General features: G+C 40.1%; 1 protein-coding gene and 1 pseudogene across 1 annotated transcript in view; both read left to right on the forward strand.

Annotated features, from left to right (window-relative positions):
- CTTNBP2 (cortactin binding protein 2) overlaps positions 1–24,099 on the forward strand; it is a 159,498-nt gene that overhangs the window by 107,513 nt on the left and 27,886 nt on the right. Inside the window, exons 10-12 of the mRNA XM_007450770.1 lie at positions 2,916–3,191; positions 5,761–5,856; positions 7,068–7,147. Of these exons, the coding sequence (XP_007450832.1) occupies positions 2,916–3,191; positions 5,761–5,856; positions 7,068–7,147 (452 nt within the window). The remainder of the gene's footprint in view (positions 1–2,915; positions 3,192–5,760; positions 5,857–7,067; positions 7,148–24,099) is intronic.
- Positions 22,968–23,625, forward strand: LOC103087988 (hypoxanthine-guanine phosphoribosyltransferase pseudogene; annotated as a pseudogene).

Here is a 24,099-nt window from a genome sequence, read left to right on the forward strand (position 1 = left end):
AAAAAAAAAAAAAAAAAAAAGAGTATATACTTCTGAACATTTATGAAAAGTTCACTTGTGGGTTTATGAATATGGAGTGCTAGACCAGATGAAATATTGTGACCTCTTATATCAGGATTATCACTCAGTCCATCCAGTCAGCCAGCTGTATCAGTAGTTGGATTTGAGCTTACATTCTAACATTGAGTCAGAAAGTGAACAGTAAACATAAGCAATAATTCATTGTATGGTATGTGAGATGGTAATATGTGCTATGGAAAAGACTAAGAGGGATGGGGAGTGAGAGGGTGGGTTTCAGTTTTTAAAACGATAGGGTAGCCTCACTGATAAGACATCTGAGCAAACACTTGGAGGCAAGGAATGGGCAGCTCTGTAGATCTCTCAGGTAGGAACTTTCCAGGCAGAGCATCAAGTGGACAGAGGCCCTAACAGGTAGGAGCATATCTGTTGTGTCTGAGGAACCGCAAGCAGAGCAGAGTGACTGGGTTATAACGAGTGAGGGGAGAAAAGTAGGAAAACAGGTCAGAGAAGTTGCAGGAGGGGATGGGGATTGAGACTGATCTAACTGGAATTTGTAGGCCATTTTTGGGACTTAAGGTAACCATTTCAGTGTTTGAGCTTACGAGTGACGGGAGCTCGTGTACATTATTTTTTTTAAGAATTTTTGTCATTTTTTAATTCAGGAACATTGTAAGTATTCCTACCCTGTTTAAAAAAAAAAAAGACATTTGTTAGCTATCATTTTATTTATTTATTTATTTTAGCTATCTCATTTAAAATTTTGCTTTTATCAACTTAGTAAACATAAGTGAGCTAAATAACACAACATTGTAAGTCAACTATACGCCAATAAAACGTTTTTTAAAATAACTATTAAGAAAAGATAACATCAAAGAAATCTCATACTAATTGTAAAAGGCCAACCCTGGCAATGTTCCCGATTAAGAATGGTGTACGTTTTAATGGTATCTCTGGCTGCTTTGTCAAAAAAAAAAAAAAAACTAGTAAGCCACAGGCCTAATGTTAGGCCATTAATGTAGTGTTCCAGGTGAGAGCCAGTAATGACAGCTCAGTTCAGGATTGTAGTAAATGGGGATGTTTCGGTTCTGGATATAGCCAAAGATGAGCCAACAGAACTTTCTGATGGGTTGGGTGTGAGGTACGAGAGAGGGGATTCATGGATAATTCCAGGGTTTTCAGTCTGAACAACTGGCAGGATGGCATTGCCATCAGCTGTCTAGGGGAAGGCTGTGGGTGAAGCAGATTTTGCTAACGAAGATTAGGAGTTATGTTCTGAATTATGAATTTGAGATGTCTGTTAGGGCGTCTGTGTAGGAGATGTCAAGTCAGCAAGAATTCTGGAGTGAGTATGAGCTGGATTTATAAATCGGAGAGTCAGCAGTCTAGAGATGGTACTTAAAGTCATGGGACTGTGTGAGGTCTCGAAGGCAGTGAACACAGATAGAAAAACTAAGAGAAACAAGCCTTGCAAGACTCTCATTAAGAAATCTAGAAGAAGGGGAGGGACCAGCAAAGGAACAACATTAGAGGGTGACCAATGAGGTGTGAGGAAATCCAGGAGGAGTGTATCAGAGAGCTTAGCTGTGTCACAAGCTGCTAAGTAACATGAAGACCAAAAATAAAATCTAGTAGGTGGTCAGTTAATGGAAAAAAGTCAGTTTAAGAAGAGGATCATAAAAATATTTTTAAACATTTCATTTTGATTTAAAACACACCAAGTAATTCTTTCATCAACTTTTAGGTGAAGCTCTTGATATTGATATGGTTCTGCTGATTGAAGTGCCACATATTCTTATTTGAACAAACCACATCTTTAATGCTTTGTCTGTGGTTTCTGTTGTTTGAGGACTTAAACATATTTATGAAGCAAACTAAAGGCAGTATCTGTCTAGAGATAATTAAATTTTTTCTAATTTTATGTAGTTGTCTCATCCGTATCTCACTAAAAACTTGTTTATAGCAACTCCTCTGTTCAGTCTCAGAAGTGTTCTGATTTTCATAGGAATAGTAACTCATTTCATCAGTATCTGGAATATTTAATTTACTAATTATAGTAATGAGTTCAACAGACATAGAAGATTTGGGATTAAACACAAGTGGCTCTTGGTAAGCATATAATTCAGTTCATGAAAACAAGTACATGGGGAGCTCTCCACCTGGGAGGGGGCCCCAGTCTGCTGGTGTCACAGAGATTGGAAAGATCATTTTAAAAGCTTCTACTGCACTGTCACCAGTTATCAAGTACTTACTAGTTCTTGTGAGATAGTGTGTTAACAGATAATGTATTAAACAAATAGTGTGTTAAATCCCTTCCAAACATGAGTTCATTTATTCTTCATAGCAACTCAGTTGTACGTTCCTTCCATTTTATGGAAGAAATTGGGGCATAGAGAGATCAAGGCCATTTACCAAAGTACACATGGCTAAGTAGAAAGCTGACCCTGAGGCCCAGCCCAAGGTCTGTGTGAGTCTGAAACCACTGTCCTAAGCACACTGACCTACGCAGCTGTAACCTGCCTTCTTCATGATGTTATCAATGAAGGTGAGGAGAAAAGGTGATATAGAGAGGTCAAGAGAGGGCTCTAGTTTTCTCAGATGCTTTTTGAAAGAATTTGAGAACCTTGCTGAAGGGAAAGAATCAAGGAAGTAGAACCGGCCGAAGAGACAAGGAAAGATCAACAGTTCAGGCAACATGGTTCCAAAGAAACTGTGAAGAGATTGGGAGACCAAAATTTACTCCAGTAGACGAATATTCAATTGATGATATTTAAAAAAGGACAGCTGCCCTTTGCTTTGTTTTTAAAATGTTTATATCTGTTTGTTTTATGTAAGATTTTTGCTGGATTTTTTCCTGTCAGGGTTTTTTTCCCCTAATTCTTTCATTCTTCCAACAGATGCTCTTAAAATACCCTTAAGGATTTCAGTGGGTGAGATTCAACCAGGCAACTACGGTGCCGACGATTTTGAATGTGAAAACACAATATGTGCTTTAAATATTCGCAAACAGACATCATGGGATGATTTTTCAAAAGCAGTGAGTCAAGCTCTGACAAATCATTTCCAAGCAATCTCTTCTGATGGATGGTGGAGTCTGGAAGACGTGACGTTTAATAGCACCACTGACTCTAGCATTGGCCTCGGTGCAAGCAGCGTGCGATCCATCACGTTAGGTATCAGCAGTCCAGCAATGAAGGGAAAGTTAAATTTCTGGGTTTATTTACATTCGTGGGCTCCCTAACCTGATACGTAGCTCGCTGATTAAATACATTCAAAGCTCGCTTGTGGCAGCTGCTGGTGCTGAAAAACTTGAGTATTCATAATGAAACCATTACATAATGTTGCCTGTTGGTATAAAAATGCTTTTATGCCTCAAATAATATCCAGTGAGTAAAGAACATGAAAGCCCTTGATGAGGCTTTGTGATTGCACTTGCTATTTTGATAAATGCAAGAAGCTAACCACATTGCAGCTGCTTGCTAATACACAAGCTCTGAACACAGCTCCAACTTTGTACTTGGGCTGTGTAGGAGATGCAGTAGTGTATGAACACCTTACCTTGGGATGGGAGTCCTAATAAAGTCTAGAGTTAGAAGAAGCACTTTAATGAAGATACAGTCAGAGCTCCTACTTGGGATGAGTCAGGGTGATACCTGATTGTTTCTGTTTGATAGGACTCCAAGGAACTTAAAAAGATAAGATTTGCTTTCTGGTAAACATAGTAAGTGTACTATAAATGTTAGTTGTCCCTGATTAGTTTCTTTCCTGTCGAACTAAGAGAACTGACATCTATGGGGAACCTCCTGTGATGGCAGGACTGTGCTGGGAGCTTTATTTATATACAGACCTTAGTGAGTCCTTACAGCAGGCTCATTTACAGATAACTAGTTACAAGTTAACTTGCCTGAGGTCACACAGTCAGGACTCAAATTCCAGCCTGTCTGATAGGAAAGCCTGTGTATTTTCAATAGCACCAGGTTGCAAAAGAATAGTCAAGATTGAGGGAAGGGCAATTTTCACCATGCGATTAATGTATCAGCTTATTATATTAGAAAGTATTTTATTTTGTTCACACATATATGCTAAATCACTTTCAAAACATATATTACCAATAGCTTTTAAAGCAAATTATTCACAATTTTATGGATCATTGTTATTTATGGATCATTGTTCTAATGATAAAATAATTATTACGGAAGAATTATTATATAATTTTAGAAGTGCATTACAAAAAATAAGTCATAAATGGTTCTCAGGAACACATTTGCCCAGAAAATGCAGTATTATTTAAGGTGTGGTTCTGCCCAGGGGTCAAATAAACGAAGTCCTCACAGCTATGTTTTGAACGAAATGACCCTCCACCCTCAGCCCTCATCCAGCTGATCTGGAAACTGGGGAAGGCAAATGGGTATTCACCAGCATCAGATCCAGGTACTTCTGTGAGCAGTGGGTGCTAAGGCCTGACCGTCCCAGTGTTCATTCTTGTCCCAGAGGTGCGGGGCACCCAAGTAGCATTTCAGATCTAAAAATCATTGAGTTTTGTGGGTAAAGGCTTTCATTTAGTACCTGGCTGTGGCCACTTGATAACTGGTAGTTACAGGCATACCTCAGGGATATCGTGGGTTCAGTTCTAGACCACCACAATAAACGGAATACCCCAGTAAAGCGAGTCACATGTATTGGTTTCTCAGTGCATATAAACATTATTTATAATGTATTGCAGTCTATTAAATGTACAATAGCATTGTCTAAAAAACTATGTACATACCTGAATTAAAAAACTTTTTTTGCTAAAAAATGCTAACTATCATCTGAGCCTTCGGCAAGTCATAATCTTTTTGCAATAGTAACATCAGAGATCACTGATCACAGATCACCATAACAAATATAATAATAACGAAAACGTTTGAAATATTGTGAGAATTACCAAAATGTTACACAGGCACAAAGTGAGAAAATGCTGTTGGAAAAATGGCGCTGATAGACTTGTTCCATGCAGGGTCAAGAGCTTTCAGTTTGTAAATAACACAAACTCTGCAATGGGCAATAAAGCAAAGCACAATGAAAGGAGGTATGCCTGCATGCCACTGTTACTATGTATGTATATAAGTAACGTTATTGATAACCTCAACTGGATTAAAGGGACCAAGGGCAACAGAGAAGCAGTGAGTTACAGGTAGGGTATGCACATGTGTTGGAGGTGTGCTGAGAATAGGTATTTGAGAATTGATCTGTGGAAGGAAGAGATGGAAACAAGTACTGAGGACTAATGCCTCCCCAGAGTGGACACTTACGAATTGGGACCCTTTTTTGAGCAAGAGTGAGCAGGGGGCCCAGACTGTGTAAAGGTTTGCTTTATTCTGAGCCCGTGAAGTTAACTGTTTTTACTAGAATCCAAAAATTTGTTGGAAAGTGGGGCAAGGACCAGATCATAAAGGACCTGTTATCTCACCAAACTTCACCTTGGACATGTTTGGTTGTATTTTCACCGGGTTTCTTTCAATCCCTTGTAAGAACAGCTTTGGAGAAGGCTGTAGCTTGAAGGCCTCCTCTTGACCATCCACAAAAATTGTACGACGGAGTTAACCCTTTGTGTGACCCTTTCCATAGTTTGTCTGTGTCTCTGACAGTCTAAGCTCTGGAGTCCTTTGGGGTCTCACACAGGAGATCGTTCATTGACTCTTATAAGAAGAATTACTTTTAAGCTTCTCTTGATATTTCATTTTATCTTTTTTGAACTAGGAAATGTGCCATGGTCAGCAGGTCAGAGCTTCACCCAGTCCCCGTGGGACTTTATGAGAACGAATAAAGCAGAGCAGGTCACTGCGCTTTTGTCAGGTAAGGGTATTCCAGACTGAGGTGATGCTGAGAGACTTTGCATTGTGAGTGTTTCACAGCACAGGCTCTGAATCTGCATGGTTTTGTCCTGTGTCCTCAGGCCACACATGTGTGACTCCCGCTACTAAGTAATTAGATGTTTTTTGAAATGTTTAAGAAGAGGAAAATCAAAAGCCATGTTTCTGATACCTGTGGTGACGCCTGTCCTGATCATTGATTGCTGAGATTCTGATTGCATTTCTCTTTAGGAACAAACTGATGTGCTTATAAGAGAGTGACAGATACCATGTTAAGAGCAGTGTCTTTTATTGCTGTCAAGTCTATGTGATTATTAGGGTACAGGCTAATTTCAGTGAGCTTCTACTCTGTGCTAGGCTCTGTTGTTTACAGCACAATAGAAGTATAAATTCATGTAATCCTTACAACAGCCCAATTAAGATACGTATTTATGTTTATCCTCATTTTATGTACAAGGAAATTGAGGCTCAGAGAGATTGATTTTCTTGTCTGAGTACATAAAGCTAGTAAGTAGTATAGAAATTCTCAATTTCTCAGCCCTTAACCTTAAAAGGCTACTGATTTCATCATGCATTTCCCAGATTTGGGAAAGGAGCTTTTAAAAATACAGTTTAAACTAATAAAGTTCTATTTTATTGCTTGAATGATACTTAAGTTTAAAAAAAAGTGCGAGACCATTCCAGAAAATTCTTTCAGGCTGAAACACCATATTGAGAGAGTGGCTGAACACGGAAGGGGGTCGGGGGCAGGGGACAGAGTTTGGGAATGCACCCGTACATTAATGCTGGCAAGGCTAGAACTTCCTGAGGATTGGGATTATCTCTGATGACATTTGCTTATAAACAGTAAAATATTGAATCCAGCAATCAGAGCAAATACAAGCTATAGTTTTGGAGCCCGGATCTGAATGCCCTGGTAGTGATTGACAGGAGATGGGTGGGCTCCCGGGGGAAGGTAGGGGCAGTTGGGGAGCTCTTGGGAGGCCAGCGGCAGGGGCTGTCAGTCAATACAAAGTGTTAACAGTATTTTCAGGATGGTAAAGGCACACTGGTGCCTCTTGGCTAAATGTCAGCTCTGCCTACATAAGTCAATAAACATGTTGTATCTTTTATGATAGGCTCTTTTATGTTTTGATCATTTATACAGTTCACAAGAAGACCCCATTTTTCCTTCCATTTGCTTCTTTCTCACAGGGCCGCAGGAAGGCTGCCTCAGTAGCGTGACCTATGCCTCTATGATCCCACTGCAGATGCTACAGAACTACCTCAGGCTGGTAGGTCGACCTGCCAAGTAGGGTCTTACACTGCCAGCCCTGACATGCACTCTGTGCTCTGACCTCATGACTTTCCTGAACAGCCCCCTCCCTGGACAACTGCTGGTACCTTCCTTCTCGATTTCTGTCACAGTCATCCAGGTGTCCATTGCCAGGACCCAGACACTACCTGTGACCTGCCAAGTGTTTTAATTTGGGCAGGAGGAGGGTGTCTTCCCCTAACAAGGACTTGACATCAAGTAATTGATCACCAGTATGGAAGAGAATGACTATAGATTTCAAGATGCCTGGCTGTGAAATTTTATAATTTAAAATTGAGTAAATATGCTAGCATTAGTTAGTGTATTAATTTGGCCACTTCAGCAGAAACAATTATAGCTTAAACAGTATAGAAGTTTATTTTTCTCAAACACAGCAAGTCCCAGCAGATGAGGGACCCAGGGAGGAGGAAGGCTCAGGGTGAGCCCTGCGGGTCTTAGCACCTTCCCCTCTCCAGGGCTGCTACCCCTGGGCGTCATGTGTGTGGGTTTGGTCAGACAGTCACCACTCCTGCTCTCAGGTTGCAGCCTGAGGGAGGAGAGCCAGGAGGGCAAGTTCCTTCCTTTCAGAGGAGCCATACGCACCTTCACTGCGCACATCCCATTGACCAGAATTTATAGACACTTGTCCACGCCTAGTGGGAGTGTGGTCTTGCTGGGCTACCATGCACCAAGCTAAAAGACGTAGTTCTGTTATTAAAAGGAAGGAGGCGAATATGATCATTAGGAGAGGGTAGTAAATTCTAGATATAAAATGGATAAATTCAATGCTTTGCATGTGTCCAGTACTAATTACATGGCAGGCAATATGAGGTAGAAAACACCATCCGTTTTATAGATGAGGAACTTGAAGCACCAGAGGTAAGATAACATGCTCAAAGCCACAGAGCCAGTGAGAGATAAGCCAGGATTGTGCAAGTCCCTGACACGCATGTGTGTCTCTGTGTGAGACACATCTAAAACTAATATTGAAGGTATAAAACATTAAGTAAACAATCATTTTGCCTTAATTTGGAAAGCTTTTTTAAAAATGAACGGGTTTGACCTTTTACAAAAGTTGTTTCTATTAACTGTGAATTGATGTCTTTGTTCCTGATATAAAGAAGTTTTCAAAATTATTCGGTTGATCTCGGGAGGCTCACCATTGGGACTGACCTTTGTAAAAGCAGCCACAGTAGCATATAAACATTCAGAGGTTTTGCAGTTTGGGAAAGATGGTGTCTTCTAAATCTGATACATTCACTCTTTTTTTTTTTGCTTTTGCAATTTGCTTCCTTCTTCTTGAAGCATCCCAGTAAGCCTGAGTGTTACATAGAAATGGGAAGGAGAGCCGTCTTATTCCTTTGCTTCAGTGAAGGTTGAAGTTGTGTGACCAACTGGTTTTCAGGAATGTGAGCCTAGGCTTTCAGTAGAATCAGCTGGTAGAATCAGGGCTTTTCACTTACCTGTTTAGATGATTAAATGACTAGAAAGGTGATGCATCTGATTACAACTGCACCTTAGCCTTGACTGAGTAGGTCTGTCAAATGAAATGTCTGCTAGTCACGCTGTATACGGCACATTCCAAGTACATTTGTGTGGGTGCGCCTCGTAAGGCAGAAAACAGTTTAGCTCCTGATGACCAGCAAACCAGAGGCTAAATTAACTCAGCTGTGAGTTCTAGTGTCAGTTTAATGAGTATACACAAAGGGCTTTTTAAAATCCAACAATTAACCCTTGGATGCAGATAATGAAAATTTGTCACTCATTAGCAATCAGTTTAAAGTGATTCAGGCAATAATAACAGAGAATCGTTGTGACTGTTTCTTCTTCCATACAAGATTATAAACCCCTTATGGAGATCAACCATGTGAGATGCATTTTTGTATTCGGTTTAGTTATTTAATTCAGTTGTTTGACACCTGTTTGTTGAGAGCCTCCTAAATGCAAGCAGTGTTTTAGAAACTTAGAGGATATAGCTATGTATAAGATGCATTCCCTGACCTCATGGAGCTTAAATTCTAGTGGGGGGAGACAGATAAAAAACAAATGAATAAATACATCTGTAATGTGATACCCAGTACTAATTATAAGTATAAAGAGAAATAAAGCAGATAAGGAGGTAAAGAGCTAATGGAAGGGCTGGCAGAAAGCTTTTGAATGGAGTTGTTAGGAAAAACCTTCCTATAATGATACGTAAACAGAAAGCTAGATGAAGTGAAGGTTGTAGCCTTGGGGAGGGTGTTTGAAGCAGAGGAAACAGCTGGTACAAAAGTGTCTAGACTGGCAATGAGGTCTGAGAGGTGACCAGAAGCCAGATCATGCAGGACCAAGGTGGGAACTTTGAATTTTATTCCAGTTATGATAGGAAGCCACTGGGTAGGACTTGAGCTAGAGTGACATATCCACCTGGTGCCACAGTAACTATAGTCATACTGATGTGTCTTTGAATTGTTGAAAATCTGTATGATAGATAGGCAAACCTAGTAATAACCTGACTTTTATTATTTATTGCAGGCATACCTCATTTTATTGCACTTTATCACACTTCATAGGCACTGCATTTTTATTTTTTTAACAAATTGAAAGTTTGTTGGCAATTCTGTGTAGAGCAAATCTGTTGGTGCCATTTTTTCCACCAGCATTTGCTCACTTCGTGTCTCTGTCATATTTTGGTAATTCTCCCAATATTTCAAATTTTTTCATTATTATTATATTTGTTGTCATCGATCTGTGGTCAGTGACCATTGATATTACTACTACCGCTCACTGAAGGCTCAGATGATGGTTAGCATTTTTTTAGCAATAAACTATTTTTTAATTAAGGTATGTACATTGTTTTTTAAACAATGCTATAGCACACTTAATAGACTACAGTATAGTATAAACATAAACATAACCTTTAAATGCACTGGAAACCAAAATAGTCATATGACTCACTTTATAGCGATACTCACTTTGTTGCAGTGGTCTGGAACCAGACCTGCAGTGTCTCCGAGATATGCCTGTATATGCCAAGCTCTCTTCTAAGTATATATAGATTGTCTCATTTAAACATGCTATGAGGTAGCTACTTATACCAGTTACTCCCATTTTACAGGTGAATAAACCAAGACTCAAAGTAATTTGCCCAAGGTCCTCAGCAAGAAAGTGGTAAAATCTAAGGAATTAAACCTAGGCTGTCTTCTATTCTCATGCGTGTTATCAGAGTTTATGCTAGTTATTAACCTATTGGTTAAGGCATAATTGTAGTAAGCGGTTTTTACTAGGTGTGTAAATGTGCTAAATAAAATGCATGTATTAAAGCCCTTATGCAGGAAACCAAATGCAGTGAAACCTTTAAATCAGGCTTTTTGGTTTTGTTTAAATGATGTTAATTTTAAATACTTTCATTGAATAGTTACATAATACAAGTGAATTTTAAGTCTCCATCCTTGAGTTAATAGGAGACATTTAACTTAATTGAGTTTGAATCACTAATAACATTATAATAGTTGAACTTTTTATTAACTCAAACTGTTCTCTTAGCCAGTTCGCAACTTTTATTAGCTTATTAATAACCTGTAATTTAATAATTCAATGAATGTGAATAATTGTTATATTTAGAAAAATGCATGAGTAGATCACCCTGATCTGAGCTCTATTTTTTTTTATTCTTTTTTTTTTTTACATCTTTATTGGAATATATTTGCTTTACAATAGTGTGTTATTTTCTGCTTTATAACAAACTGAATCAGCTATACATATACATATATCCCCATATCTCGTCCCTCTTGCGTCTTCCTCTCACCCTCCCTATCGCACCCATTAGGTTGTCACAGAGCACCGAGCTCATATCCCTGTGCTATGTGGCTGCTTCCCACTAGCTATCTGTTTTTACATTTGGTAGAGTATATATGTCCATGCCACTCTCTCACTTCGTCCCAGCTTACCCTTACCCTTCCCGGTGTCCTCAAGTCCACTCTTATGTCTGTGTCTTTATTCCTGTCCTGCCCCTAGGTTCTTCAGAACCATTTTCTTTCTTTCTTTTTTTAGATTCCATATATATGCGTTAGCATATGGTATTTATTTATTCTCTTTCTGACTTACTTCATTCTGTATGACAGTCTCTAGGTGCATCCACCTCACTACAAATAACTCCATTTCGTTTGTTTTTTTTTTTTGCGGTATGCGGGCCTCCCACCGCCATGCCCCCACCCCCAGCCGTGGAGCACAGGCTCCGGATGCACAGGCCCAGATCCCCCCAAACCAGGGCACGAACCCGCGTCCCCCGCATCGGCAGGCGGACTCCCAACCACTGTGCCACCAGGGAACCCCCGTTTTTTGTTTTTTTTTTTTTAACATCTTAGTTGGAGTATAATTGCCTTACAATGGTGTGGTAATTTCTGCTTTACTTCATTCTGTATGACAGACTCTAGGTCCATCCACCTCACTATAAATAACTCAATTTCATTTCGTTTTATGGCTGAGTAATATTCCATTGTATACATGTGCCACATCTTTATCTTTTCATTTCTCAATGGACACTTAGGTTGCTTCCATGTCCTGGCTATTGTAAATAGAGCTGCAGTGAAAATTGTGGTACATGACTCTTTTTCAATTATGGTTTTCTCAGGGTATATGCCCAGTAGTGGGATTGCTGGATCATGTGGTAGTTCTATTTTTAATTTTTTAAGGAACCTCCATGCTATTGTCCATAGTGGCTATATCAATTCACATTCCTACCAACAGTGCAAGAGGGTTCCTTTTTCTCCACACCCTCTCCAGTATTTATTGTTTGTAGATTTTTTGATGATGGCCATTCTGACTGGTGTGAGGTGATACCTCATTGTAGCTTGGATTTGCATTTCTCTAATGATTAGTGATGTTGAACATTCTTTCATGTGTTTGTTGACAGTCTGTATATCTTCTTTGGAGAAATGTCTATTTAGGTCTTCTGCCCATTTTTGGATTGGGTTGTTTGCTTTTTTGATATTGAGCTGCATGAGCTGCTTGTAAATTTTGGAGATTAATCCTTTGTCAGTTGCTTCGTTTGCAAATATTTTCTCCCAGTCTGAGGGCTGTCTTTTTGTCTTGTTTATGTTTTTCTTTGCTGTGCAAAAGCTTTTAAGTTTCATTAGGTCCCATTTGTTTGTTCTTGTTTTTATTTCCAGTTCTCTAGGAGGTGGGTCAAAAAGGATCTTCCTGTGATTTATGTCATAGAGTGTTCTGCCTATGTTTTCCTCTAAGAGATTTATAGTCTCTGGCCTTACATTTAGGTTTTTAATCCATTTTGAGTTTATTTTTGTATGTGGTGTTAGGGAGTGTTCTAATTTCATTCTTTTACTTGTAGCTGTCCAGTTTTCCCAGCACCACTTATTGAAAAGCCTGTTGTTCTCCATGGTATATTCTTGCCCCCCTTAGCAAAGATAAAGTGACCATATGTGCATGGGTTTATCTCTGGGCTTTGTATTCTATTCCATTGATCTATGTTTCTGTTTTTGTGCCAGTACCATACTGTCTTGATTACTGTAGCTATACAGTAGTATAGCTGTAGTATAGTCTGAAGTCTGGGAGCCTGATTCCTCCATCTCCGTTTTTCTTTCTCAAGGTTGCTTTAGCAATTCGGGGTCTTTTGTGTTTCCATACAAATTGTGAAATTTTTTGTTCTAGTTCTGTGAAAAATGCCATTGGTAGTTTGATAGGGATTGCATTGAATCTGTGGATTGCTTTGGGTAGTAAAATCAGTTTCACAATGTTGATTCTTCCGTTCCAAGAACATGGTATATCTCTCTATCTCTTTGTATCATCTTTAATTTCTTTCATCAGTGTCCTGTAGTTTTCTGCATACAGGTCTTTTGTCTCCCTAGGTAGGTTTATTCCTAGGTACTTTATTCTTTTTGTTGCAGTGGTAAATGGGAGTGTTTCCTTAATTTCTCTTTCAGATTTTTCATCACTAGTGCATAGGAATGCCAGAGATTGCTGTGCATTAATTTTGTATCCTGCAACTTTACCAAATTCATTGATTAGCTCTAGTAGTTTTCTGGTGGCATCTTAAGGATTCTCTATGTATAGTATCATGTCATCTGCAAACAGTGACAGTTTTACTTCTTCTTTTGCAATTTGGATTCCTGTTATTTCTTTTTCTTCTCTGATTGCTGTGGCTAAAACTTCCAAAACTATGTTGAATAATAGTGGTGAGAGTGGACAGCCTCGTCTTGTTCCTGATCTTAGAGGAAATGGTTTCAGTTTTTCAGCATTGAGAACAATGTTGGCTGTGGGTTTGTCATATATGGCCTTTATTTGTTGAGGTAAGTTCCCTCTATGCCTACTTTCTGGAGGGTTTTTATCATAAATGGGTGTTGAATTATGTCAAAAGCTTTCTCTGCATTTATTGAGATGATCATATGATTTTTCTCTTTCAATTTGTTAATATGGTGTATCACATTGTTTGATTTGCATATATTGAGAATCCTTGCATCTCTGGGATAAACCCCACTTGATCATGGTGTGTGATCCTTTGGTGTGATGTTGGTTTCTGTTTGCTAGTATTGTGTTGAGGATTTTTGCATCTGTGTTCTTCAGTGATATCAGCCTGTAGTTTTCTTTTTTTGGTGGCATCTTTGTCTGGTTTTGGTATCAGGGTTATTATGGCCTCATAGAATGAGTTTGGGAGTATTCCTCCCTTTGCTGTATTTTGGACAAGTTTGAGAAGGATAGGTGTTAGCTCTTCTCTAAATGTTTGATAGAATTCGCCCGTGAAGCCATCTGGTCCTTGGCTTTTGTTTGTTGGAAGATTTTTAATCACAGTTTCAATTTCAGTGCTTGTGATTGGTCTCTTCATGTTTTCTCTTTCTTCCTGGTTCAGTCTCAGAAGGTTGTGCTTTTCTAAGAATTTGTCCATTTCTTCCAGGTTGTCCATTTTATTGGCATAGAGTTGCTTGTAGTAATCTCTCATGATCCTTTGTATTTCTGCAGTGTCAGTTGTTACTTCTCCTTTTTCATTTCTGATTCTGTTGATTTGAGTCTTCTCCATTTATTTCTTGATGAGTCTGGCTAGTGGTTTATCAATGTTGTTTAACTTCTCAAAGAACCTGCTTTTAGTTTTATTGATCTCTGTTATCGTTTCCTTCATTTCTTTTTCATTTACTTCTGATCTGATCTTTGTGATTTCCTTCCTTCTGCTAACTTTGGGGTGTTTTTGTTCTTCTTTCTCTAATTGCTTTAGGTGTAAGGTTAGGTTGTTTATTTGAGATGTTTCTTGTTTCTTAAGGTAGGATTGTATTGCTATAAACTTCCCTCCTAGAACTGCTTTTGCTGCATCCCATAGGTTTTGGGTCGTCGCGTTTTCATTGTCATTTGTGTCTAGGTATTTTTTGATTTCCTTTGATTTCTTCAGTGATCTCTTGGTTATTCAGTAGTGTATTGTTTAGCCTCCATGTGTTTGTATTTTTTACAGATTTTTTCCTGTAATTAATATCTAGTCTCATAGTGTTGTGGTCAGAAAACATACTTGATACTATTTCAGTTTCTTGAATTTTCCGAGGTTTTATTTGTGACCCAAGGTATGATCTGTCCTGGACAATGTTCCATGAGCACTTGAGAGGAAAGTGTATTCTGTTGGTTTTGGATGGAGTGTCCTATAAATATCAATTAAATCCATCTTGTTTAATGTATCATTTAAAGCTTGTGTTTCCTTATTTATTTTCATTTTGGATGATCTGTCCATTGGTGAAAGTGGGGTGTTAAAGTCCCCTACTATGACTCTGTTACTGTCGACTTCTCCCTTTTATGGCTGTCAGCATTTGCCTTATGTATTCAGGTGCTCCTATGTTGGGTGCATAAATATTTACAATATTATATATTCTTCTTGGTTTGATCCCTTGATCATTATGTAGTGTCCTTTGTCTCTTTTAATAGTCTTTGTGTTAAAGTCTATTTTGTCTGATATGAGAATTGCTTCTCCAGGTTTCTTCTGATTTCCATTTGCCTGGAATATCTTTTTCTATCCCCTCACTTTCAGTCTGTATGTGTCCCTAGGTCTGAAGTGGGTCTCTTGTAGACAGCATATATACGGGTCTTGTTTTTGTATCCATTCAACCAGTGTATGTCTTTTGTTTGGAGCATTTAATCCATTTACATTTAATGTAATTATCGATATGTATGTTCCTATTACCATTTTTTTAATTGTTTTGGGTTTGTTACTGTAGGTCGTTTCCTTCTCTTGTGTGTCCCGCCTAAAGAAGTTCCTTTAGCATTTGTAGTAAAGCTGGTTTGGTGGTGCTCAATTCTCTTGGCTTTTGATTGTCTTTAAAAGTTTTAATTTCTCCATCGAATCTGAATCAGATCCTTGCTGGGTAGAGTAATCTTGGTTGTAGGTTTTTCCCTTTCATCACTTTAAATATGTCCTGCGCCTTCCTTGTGGCTTGCAGGGATCTGCTGTTAAGCTTATGGGGATTCCCTTGTATGTTATTTGTTGCTTTTCCCTTGCTGCTTTTAATAGTTTTTCTTTGTATTTAATTTTTGATAGGTGATTAACATGTGTGTTGGCATATTTCTCTTTGGATTTATCCTGTATGTGACTCTCTGCACTTCCTGGACTTGATTGACTCTTTCCTTCCCCATATTAGGGAAGTTTTCAACTATAATCTCTTCAAATATTTTCTCAGTCCCTTTCTTTTTCTCTTCTTCTTCTGGGACCCCTGTAATTCGAATGTTCGTACATTTAATGTTGTCCCAGAGGTCTCTGAGACTGTCCTCAATTCTTTTCCTTTTTTCTTTATTCTGCTCTGCAGTAGTTATTTCCAGTATTTTATCTTCCAGGTCACTTATCCTTTCTTCTTCCTCAGTTATTCTGGTATTGATTTCTTCTAGAGAATTTTTCGTTTCATTTATTGTGCTGTTCATCATTGTTTGTTTGCTCTTTAGTTCTTCTAGGTCCTTGTTAAATGTTTCTTGTATTTTCTGCATTCTGTATCCAAGATTTTTTATCATCTTTACTATCCTTACTCTGAACTCTTTTTCAGGTAGACTGCCTATTTCCTCTTCATTTGTTTGGTCTGGTGGGTTTTTATCTTGCTCCTTCATCTGCTGCATATTTCTTTGTCTTCTCATTTTGCTTATCTTACTGTGTTTGGGGCTCCTTTTCACAGGCTGCAAGTTCGTAGTTCCCGTTGTTTTTGGTGTCTGCCCCCAGTGGCTAAGGTTGGTTCAGTGGGTTGTGTAGGCTTCCTGGTGGAGGGGACTGGTGCCTGTGTTCTGATGGATGAGGCTGGATCTTGTCTTTCTGGTGGGTAGAACTGCGTCTGGTGGTGTGTTTTGGGGTGTCTGTGACCTTATGTTTTTAGGCAGCCTCTCTCCTTATGTGTGGGGCTTTGTTCTTATCTTGCTAGTTGTTTGGCGTAAGATGTCCAGCACTGTAGGTTGCTGGTCGTTCAGTGGAGCTGGGTCCTAGCGTTTTGATGGAGATCTCTGGGAGAGCTTTCACCGTTTGATATTACATGTATCTGGGAGGTCTCTGGTTGACCAATGTCCTGAACTTGGCTTTCCCAACTCTGAGGCTCAGGCCTGACACCCATCTGGATCACCAAGACACTGTCAGCCACACGGCCGGATACGTGGGCAGTTTCTTGCCTTTTGGGAAGTCTGAGGTCTTCCGCCAGCATTCAGTAGGTGTCCTGTAGGAGTTGTTCTACGTGTAGATGTATTTCTGATGTATTTGTGGGGAGGAAGGTGATCTCCATATCTTACTCCTCTTCCATCTGGAAGGTCCCTTGAGCCCTTTTTTTTTTTTTTTTGTGGTACGCGGGCCTCTCACTGTTGTGGCCTCTCCTGTTGCAGAGCACAGGCTCCGAACACACAGGCTCAGCGGCCATGACTCACAGGCCTAGCCACTCCACGGCATGTGGGATCTTCCCAGACTGGGCCACAAACCCATGTCCCCTGCATCAGCAGGCTGGTTCTCAACCACTGCGCCACCAGGGAAGCCCGAGCCCTATTTTTAAATGTAGAACTCTGAATCCCCATGGACACAATTCTTGAGAATTATATTGGCTGTCCGCTCAAGTATGTGCCATGCTCATCATCAGGAGTCATCACTAGGAGATTCTACTTAGTCTTCATACATTCCCAAAATAAGTTTGCTATGTTCCCATAGAAGTAATGTTGTAAATGATGGTTACATATCTAAGACGGCCCACAAAAGCTCATCAACCCCTTTAGCAGATGACCAAGTTTAGCCCGAGCTTATTCAGAGTATGGAGGGGCAATGCTGGGTAAGGTCATAGTGGAAGAAGGAAGCCAGTTCCCTGGTATGAGGAAGAGGTGATTCCAACACCAGTGGATCCTTGGCTTCCCTGGCTACAGTGCAAGAAGCTTCTGGCCAGTAGGGCAAGTGTCAGCCCAGAGGAGGTCTGGAGCAGCAAGAGTTCATGAGTGCCAGAGGTGAGGTGACCAGGGGGCAATTATATCCAAGAATTATATCTTATAGTTTTACTTTTTAAATAGTTAAAACATCCAAATTACTACTTCTGTGTTAATAAGTGAGGGCCTATCTTTATTTGAAGTTAGTAACCAAGTCTGATCTTGGCTTTTTTTTTTTTTGCGGTACGCGGGCCTCTCACTGTTGTGGCCTCTCCCATTGCGGAGCACAGGCTCTGGACGTGCAGGCTCAGCGGCCATGGCTCATGGGCCCAGCCGCTCCACGGCATGTGGGATCTTCCCGGACCGGGGCACGAACCTGTGTCCCCTGCATGGGCAGGCGGACTCTCAACCACTGCGCCATCAGGGAAGCCCTGATCTTGGCTTTTGTGGTTGCACTAAGCTAATTTTTAAAAGCATATAGTATGGGTGTCCCTCTGTGTGTGAACTGTAATTTCTCTTGAATTCCATTATTCTCTTACACCTATTCTATAAAGAGGGACCTCAGCAAATGCCTAAAACCCCTAACATGAAAGACTCTGGTTTTGTGTATCCCTGATGCTGGATGTGCCAATATTGTTTGGAGGGATTTTACATGAATAAGTTGACAGTAACTGTATTGTATGTGGCTCTAAAGTCATATATAAATCAGTTCTTTAAAAATTAAGTTCCAGAAGAGGTTGGAATGAACATCTTAGCTATAAAGCATGTCCCTTTATTCTGTAACCATTCCAATTTTATTAGATTGGTAATGACCTTTTATTTTTCATTGTGTTGTGATGTTGTGTTCAGCATCTCAACACAACTTGGCCTAAAACTGTCTCAGGGTAGTAGAAGCTTTTCCTCAGACTCTGACAAGTGAAGCTCCAAACAAAAGTTCAAGTTTATTGCTTTAAAATAATGCCACAAGTTTGAAAACACATTGCAGGTGCTACATTGACCCTAGTGGAGACTATAGCTCCTCTGGTAAACTCCATTCTGCAGAAAAACACTGCGGAGGGAAAAAAATAAAGGGATGGATGGGATTTTGTGGAGGTCATTGTTTCCATTTAATGCAGAATTCATTTGCCTCACAAAGCACTAATTGACATGTGATAAGAGCTTCCTGAATAGGCTATGAAGACACAAGAATAAAAGGGATTGGTACCAACTGTGATAAAAAAGCCCAGTGTCTGTTTCCTAATGAGCAGAAATGTCACACTGTAAGCATGCACTTAGAAGATAATTCTGGTGACTACAACTCACATTTTAGAAGCTGAATTTGTTTTTCAAAAAATAGATCTCCTTTCAACAGAATTCAAATATTTATCTCCTCCTCCCCCCAAAAAATGTCTGCCTTCCTGTCTGTCCATCTATACCTACCTACCTACCTACCTGTCTATCTTTAGAGCTCTCTGCTGGAAGCATGGAGCATGTATATCTATTATACCTCAGATCTTGCTATTTGGAGAAATAATATGGTAGCACTAGAACAGATAAATATGTTTTCTTGGCATAGCTTTGCATGTTTGCACCAGTCTCAGTAGAGCAAGAGGCTTCCATAATTAATTTTTGGTTCAGTTCTTAAATGGTAACCAACAAAACTGTATCATTGGATGAGGTAGAACAAAATACCATTAACAAAAAATTGATAATGGCTGAAATGAGGAGAAACCTACTGATAGGATGCATGCATTAGAATGTCTGAATGATCGGGAAATCTTTTACCTTGATTTACTTACTGAATTCATTTATTTATATTTTACCTTATTCCAGAAAGGATAATAGAGTGTGTGAACAGAAATGCTTATTGCTAGTGAATGGCCTTTCGATGAAATTTTAAATGGAATGTTTCCTGTCCCTGAGAACCAACAATCTGAGAAAAAATTAGGTGTTGGAATTGAAGACAGCTTATCTATGAAGTTGGGTCTCTTGGTGTTAGATGATTTCAAAATCAATCTTAAGAAAATGTAGGCAGTTTGACACGATGGCTATAAAGAGCACTCGTGTTTTCAAAAGTGAGACAGGATTAAATAGCAGTGCTAGTTGAAAATCTCAGGGCTAGAATATTCAGTAAATCTTGAAAAGCTGTATCCTGTTCCACTGTTGTGAAACAATCCATTCCTTGTGAGAATTTCTACCCTGTAAGTCATGGCAGTTTGGGATTAATTTGGAGAGCTCAAGATTTCTGGTTTAAAATTGCACCTGGCAAGTACCTAACACACAATTTCCCACGAACGTACTTTTTAAAAGTGATAAAACTTCACAATAATAGAGAAAAATAGAACTGAGGTCTTCCTTTGTCAAGAATCTAGAAAAAATTTTCACTAACTTTAGGGGCAAGAGAGTGTTGAGTTTACTTTATTTGAGACCTACCTGAGATTTATTAGGAAACCACTTTTATCTCTCTTACCATCTTACTAATGATTCAAAAAAGCAAGATTTACAGCAGTTAGAAAATTGGGCATGTTTCCTTTACTGCCTCTGCTTTTTGCTGCACCATGATATTATCCTCCACCCTCTGTCAACACAGGTCCTTCCACAGCCATTCAGAGTTTGGATCCGAGAAATCCCTGAGCAGGAAGTCGGCGGGCTTTGGTGAGACAGTGCTGCATCCAGGAAGTATATTATATCAGCACTCTCGCTGGGACGGGTACAAGAGCATCCTGCTTCCTGTACTGCAGTTCATCTCATGCATTTGCCCGCCAAGGTGGACAGCAGAAGTTCAGTCCACTGCAGCCAGTGCTGGATGCTGGAGTTTAACTAGAAATTATAGACACCAGCCTGCCATTTGTCCAGTGACCTAAGGCAGGAGTTCAGCCGGAAAATCAGTGGACAGCGAGTAAAATCAGTGATGGTCCACACATCCTGCTCCACTGCAGAAATCTTCCTGTGGTTTCACAGTATATGAATACCAATGGCAAGTTAACATTATACCTATGGAAGAATACTGCAGAACAGAACAGAGTTATCCTTCTGAAAACTCAGAAGAACACAGCTTAAAAATAAAGAACAAAGAAGTTTGGAAAATTATGTTCATTCTCTAGAGAATGCAAGGAGATAGACTATGAAAGCAGGGCAAGAAAGCCATGATAGAGCACAGGCTAAGATTAAAAGGAAGAATGTTGGAAAGGAGACGGATGAAGCAAGGAACTATAAGAACAACAAAAAATGCAATGGCATCATTAAAATTGTCCTTGAGATCATAAAGAGCAAAAGTGAGATGGTAAATGAATTTTCCATTCAGGGTTATGAAAGACTGAGGTGAGGAGTTCACTCCCAGAAGGCAGAAGAGAAGGACAGAGGGAGAGAAATGAAGAGATAAGGGGACAGGTGTCCTTACAGAGAACAGCAAGGGAACTTAAGCCTTGTAGGTGTTCCTTAGAATTAGAACTAGAAGAGGAGAAATTAACAAAAACATAATGGAAGAAAAATTTCCCAAGCCAAAAAAATTTGTGCATATCAAAAGGATTTACCATATTGCATTTAAAATTGGGAGAAAGAGGCCCTAACTATATAAATCTGGGCAACATTTTTTTTTTTTTTTTTTTAATTTGCGGTACAAGGGCCTCTCACTGTTGTGGCCTCTCCCGTTGCGGAGCACAGGCTCCGGATGCGCAGGCTCAGCGGCCATGGCTCACGGGCCCAGCCGCTCCACAGCATGTGGGATCTTCCCGGACTGGGGCACGAACCCGTGTGTCCCCTGCGTCAGCAGGAGGGCTCTCAACCACTGCGCCACCAGGGAAGCCCTGGGCAACATTTTTAAATGAAAAGTATAATCTGTGTATCCCCAAGCTTCCCCATCACATAGGTACAAATGAGAGCATATTATTCTTTAACAATTCTTCTTTAATAATAATTTACCCCTGAAGTCTTATGGCTCTATGGCCTCACTGTCTAAGAAGCAGAACCTCAACTGAACTTTTTAGGTTACTATCTCTCCCATGTCTCTGGAAGAGGCCCTGTCCCAAGTCTTGGTCCTGGCCGGCATCTCTACCATTGCTTGGCTCACAGATTCTCAGTACCATGGAAAACAGCCCAGGCCAGCCACTGCTGAGTTCATCCTGTGGCTTTAGGATCCTGATGTTCTTCAGGCAGCTACAGCCACTGTCCTGTGTCTTCCAGCCACGACTCTCCGTGTTGCTGCCCTACCCACAGTGTGAATCCAGCTCTTCCCTTTTTTATGGAAGGCTTAGCAATGGTGGAGTAATATTTAAACTCAGAGAAAACCAGTGGTGGCTACCAGATAAATTGTCTTTCAGAGCCTAAAACCCAGTCCCAAGTGCAACATCAAGGGACCCCTTTAAGAATCACTTCCCTCCTTAGCTCATTTTCAGACACCCAGTGGTCAAGACTAGTTTTCTTCCACTTTCTAGGAGTTCCTCTAAGTTTATGTCATGGTCTCCTGGGAGGCCAAAGCTCAGGTCTTAAAGTCCCCAGGTAAGGAAGGAGTTCCCTCTTCCTTCCATGCTAAGGGCTTTCCCTCAAGCCTTCCTTTCATATCTCAGAATCTGCCTTTTCCTGTAAGGAGCCAGGGGCATAGTCACTGTCTTTGTAGAAGTCTACTCTGGCTACCCTCAAGGATGTGCCCTTCCCCTGTTAAGTAAAAGGGACAAACTCATCAGAGCACAGCAGAGCAACAATAGCACAAAGATATACATGTTCTTACATTGTCCCATTACAAATTATAAAGAGAACAGACCCTGTTGTGTCTAACACTTCTCTAAGTACGGGTGGCTCAATCCTCATATATGAGCTTCGTCAACTGTACTGGTTAGGTAGGTGCTACACCTGCACAGCTGCTTTTCTGCTAGACCTTTCCAAGAAGAAAGCTTCTCCCCAGCATGTGGGCTGGGAGTGGGAACTCAGCCCTGGGATCATGGAGGTGGGAGGCTGACCTCCCCTCCACACTTTATTCCAACAAACGTCACGGCCCTTGACATACATAAAAGGTCATGGCTTTCTGTCCCAGCACCCACTACATCTCCACATATTCTTAGGCGAAATATCCTTATACATGAGGATAAAGATTTTTTTAAAACCCTATAGGCTTCCAGGCAAGAGATTTTCATTTTTACAAAATAAAAGTATCAGTCATTCTCTACCTAGATTTCTGGAATTCAGTGCTTTGAAGAATGGGATCACATAGTTGATTCACGAATTGAATATTCACGAAGATGTCTTTTATGCAAAAAGTCAACACAAAGATATCCTCTGATATACAATAGCTGTAAGAAGATTACACCCCCATATCCTTAAAAACCAAGTACAGGCGCCTGGGCTTTGAGCGGTGGCAAAAGAGCGCTCGGCCGGAGCACTCTGCTTTCCTGCTCTGTCCCGCCTCCTGCTCGGCCCCGCCTCCTGCTCGGCCCCGCCGGCTTGTCCTCCCTAGACTGCCCTCAGCCCGCGCACCAGCTGGATCCGTTATGGCAGCCCGCAGCCCCAGCATCGTGGTTAATGATGATGAGCCAGGTTATGACCTAGATGTATATTGTATACCTAATCGTCTATGCTGAGGATTTGGAAAAGGTGTTTATTCTTCATGGACTAATTATGGACAGGACCGAAAGGCTGGCTCGAGATGTGATGAAGGAGATGGGAGGCCATCACGTCGTAGCCCTCTGTGTGCTCAAGGGGGGCTATAAATTCTTTGCTGACCTGCTGGATTACATCAAAGCACTGAAGAGAAATAGTGACAGATCTATACCTATGACTGTAGATTTTAGTAGACTGAAGAGCTACTGTAATGACCAGTCAACAGGTGACATAAAAGTAATTGGTGGAGATGATCTCTCAACTTTAACTGGAAAGAATGTCTTGATTGTTGAAGATAAAATCGACACTGGCAGAACAATGCAAACCTTGATTTCCTTGGTCAAGCAGAATAATCCAAAGATGCTTAAGGTTGCAAGCTTGCCTGTTAAAAGGACCCCTCAAAGTGTTGCATATAGACCAGACTTTGTTGGATTTGAAATTCCAGACAGGTTTGTTGTAGGATACGCCCTTGACTATAATGACTACTTCAAGGATTTGAATCATGTTTGTGTCATTAGCGAAACTGGAAAAGGAAAATACGAAGCCTAAGATGAGAGTTCAAGTTGAGTTTGGAAACAGCTGGAGTCCCAGTGAATCACCAGGAAAATTATCAGATGTTCTAGTTCTGTGGCCAGCTGCTTAGTAGAGCTTGTTACATGTATCTTCTAAGGATTTCATCCGTTTTGTATTTTAGAAAGGTCAGTTGCTGCATTCCCGAACTCTTTATTTGCACTATGAGCCTATAGACTATCAGTTCCCTTTGGGTGGATTGTTGTTTGACTTGTGAATGAAAAATCGCTTAAACCACACCACTATTGAATGAGAATATTGAAATTGTATCTGTAAGAAACATTGAAAGAGAAGAATGTATTTTTTAATTGGTATTTTAATTTTTATATATTCAGGAAAGAGCAGAAGTGATTGAATATTGTTAATTATACCACTGTGTGTTTAGAAAAGAAGCAGTCAGTTTCATATCAGTGACAGCATTTAGAGGTATCTTTATGTTGGATAAACCATATG

Source organism: Lipotes vexillifer, unplaced genomic scaffold (assembly GCF_000442215.2).
Source record: "Lipotes vexillifer unplaced genomic scaffold, Lipotes_vexillifer_v1.1 scaffold314, whole genome shotgun sequence".
Taxonomy (NCBI): Eukaryota; Metazoa; Chordata; class Mammalia; order Artiodactyla; family Lipotidae; genus Lipotes; species Lipotes vexillifer.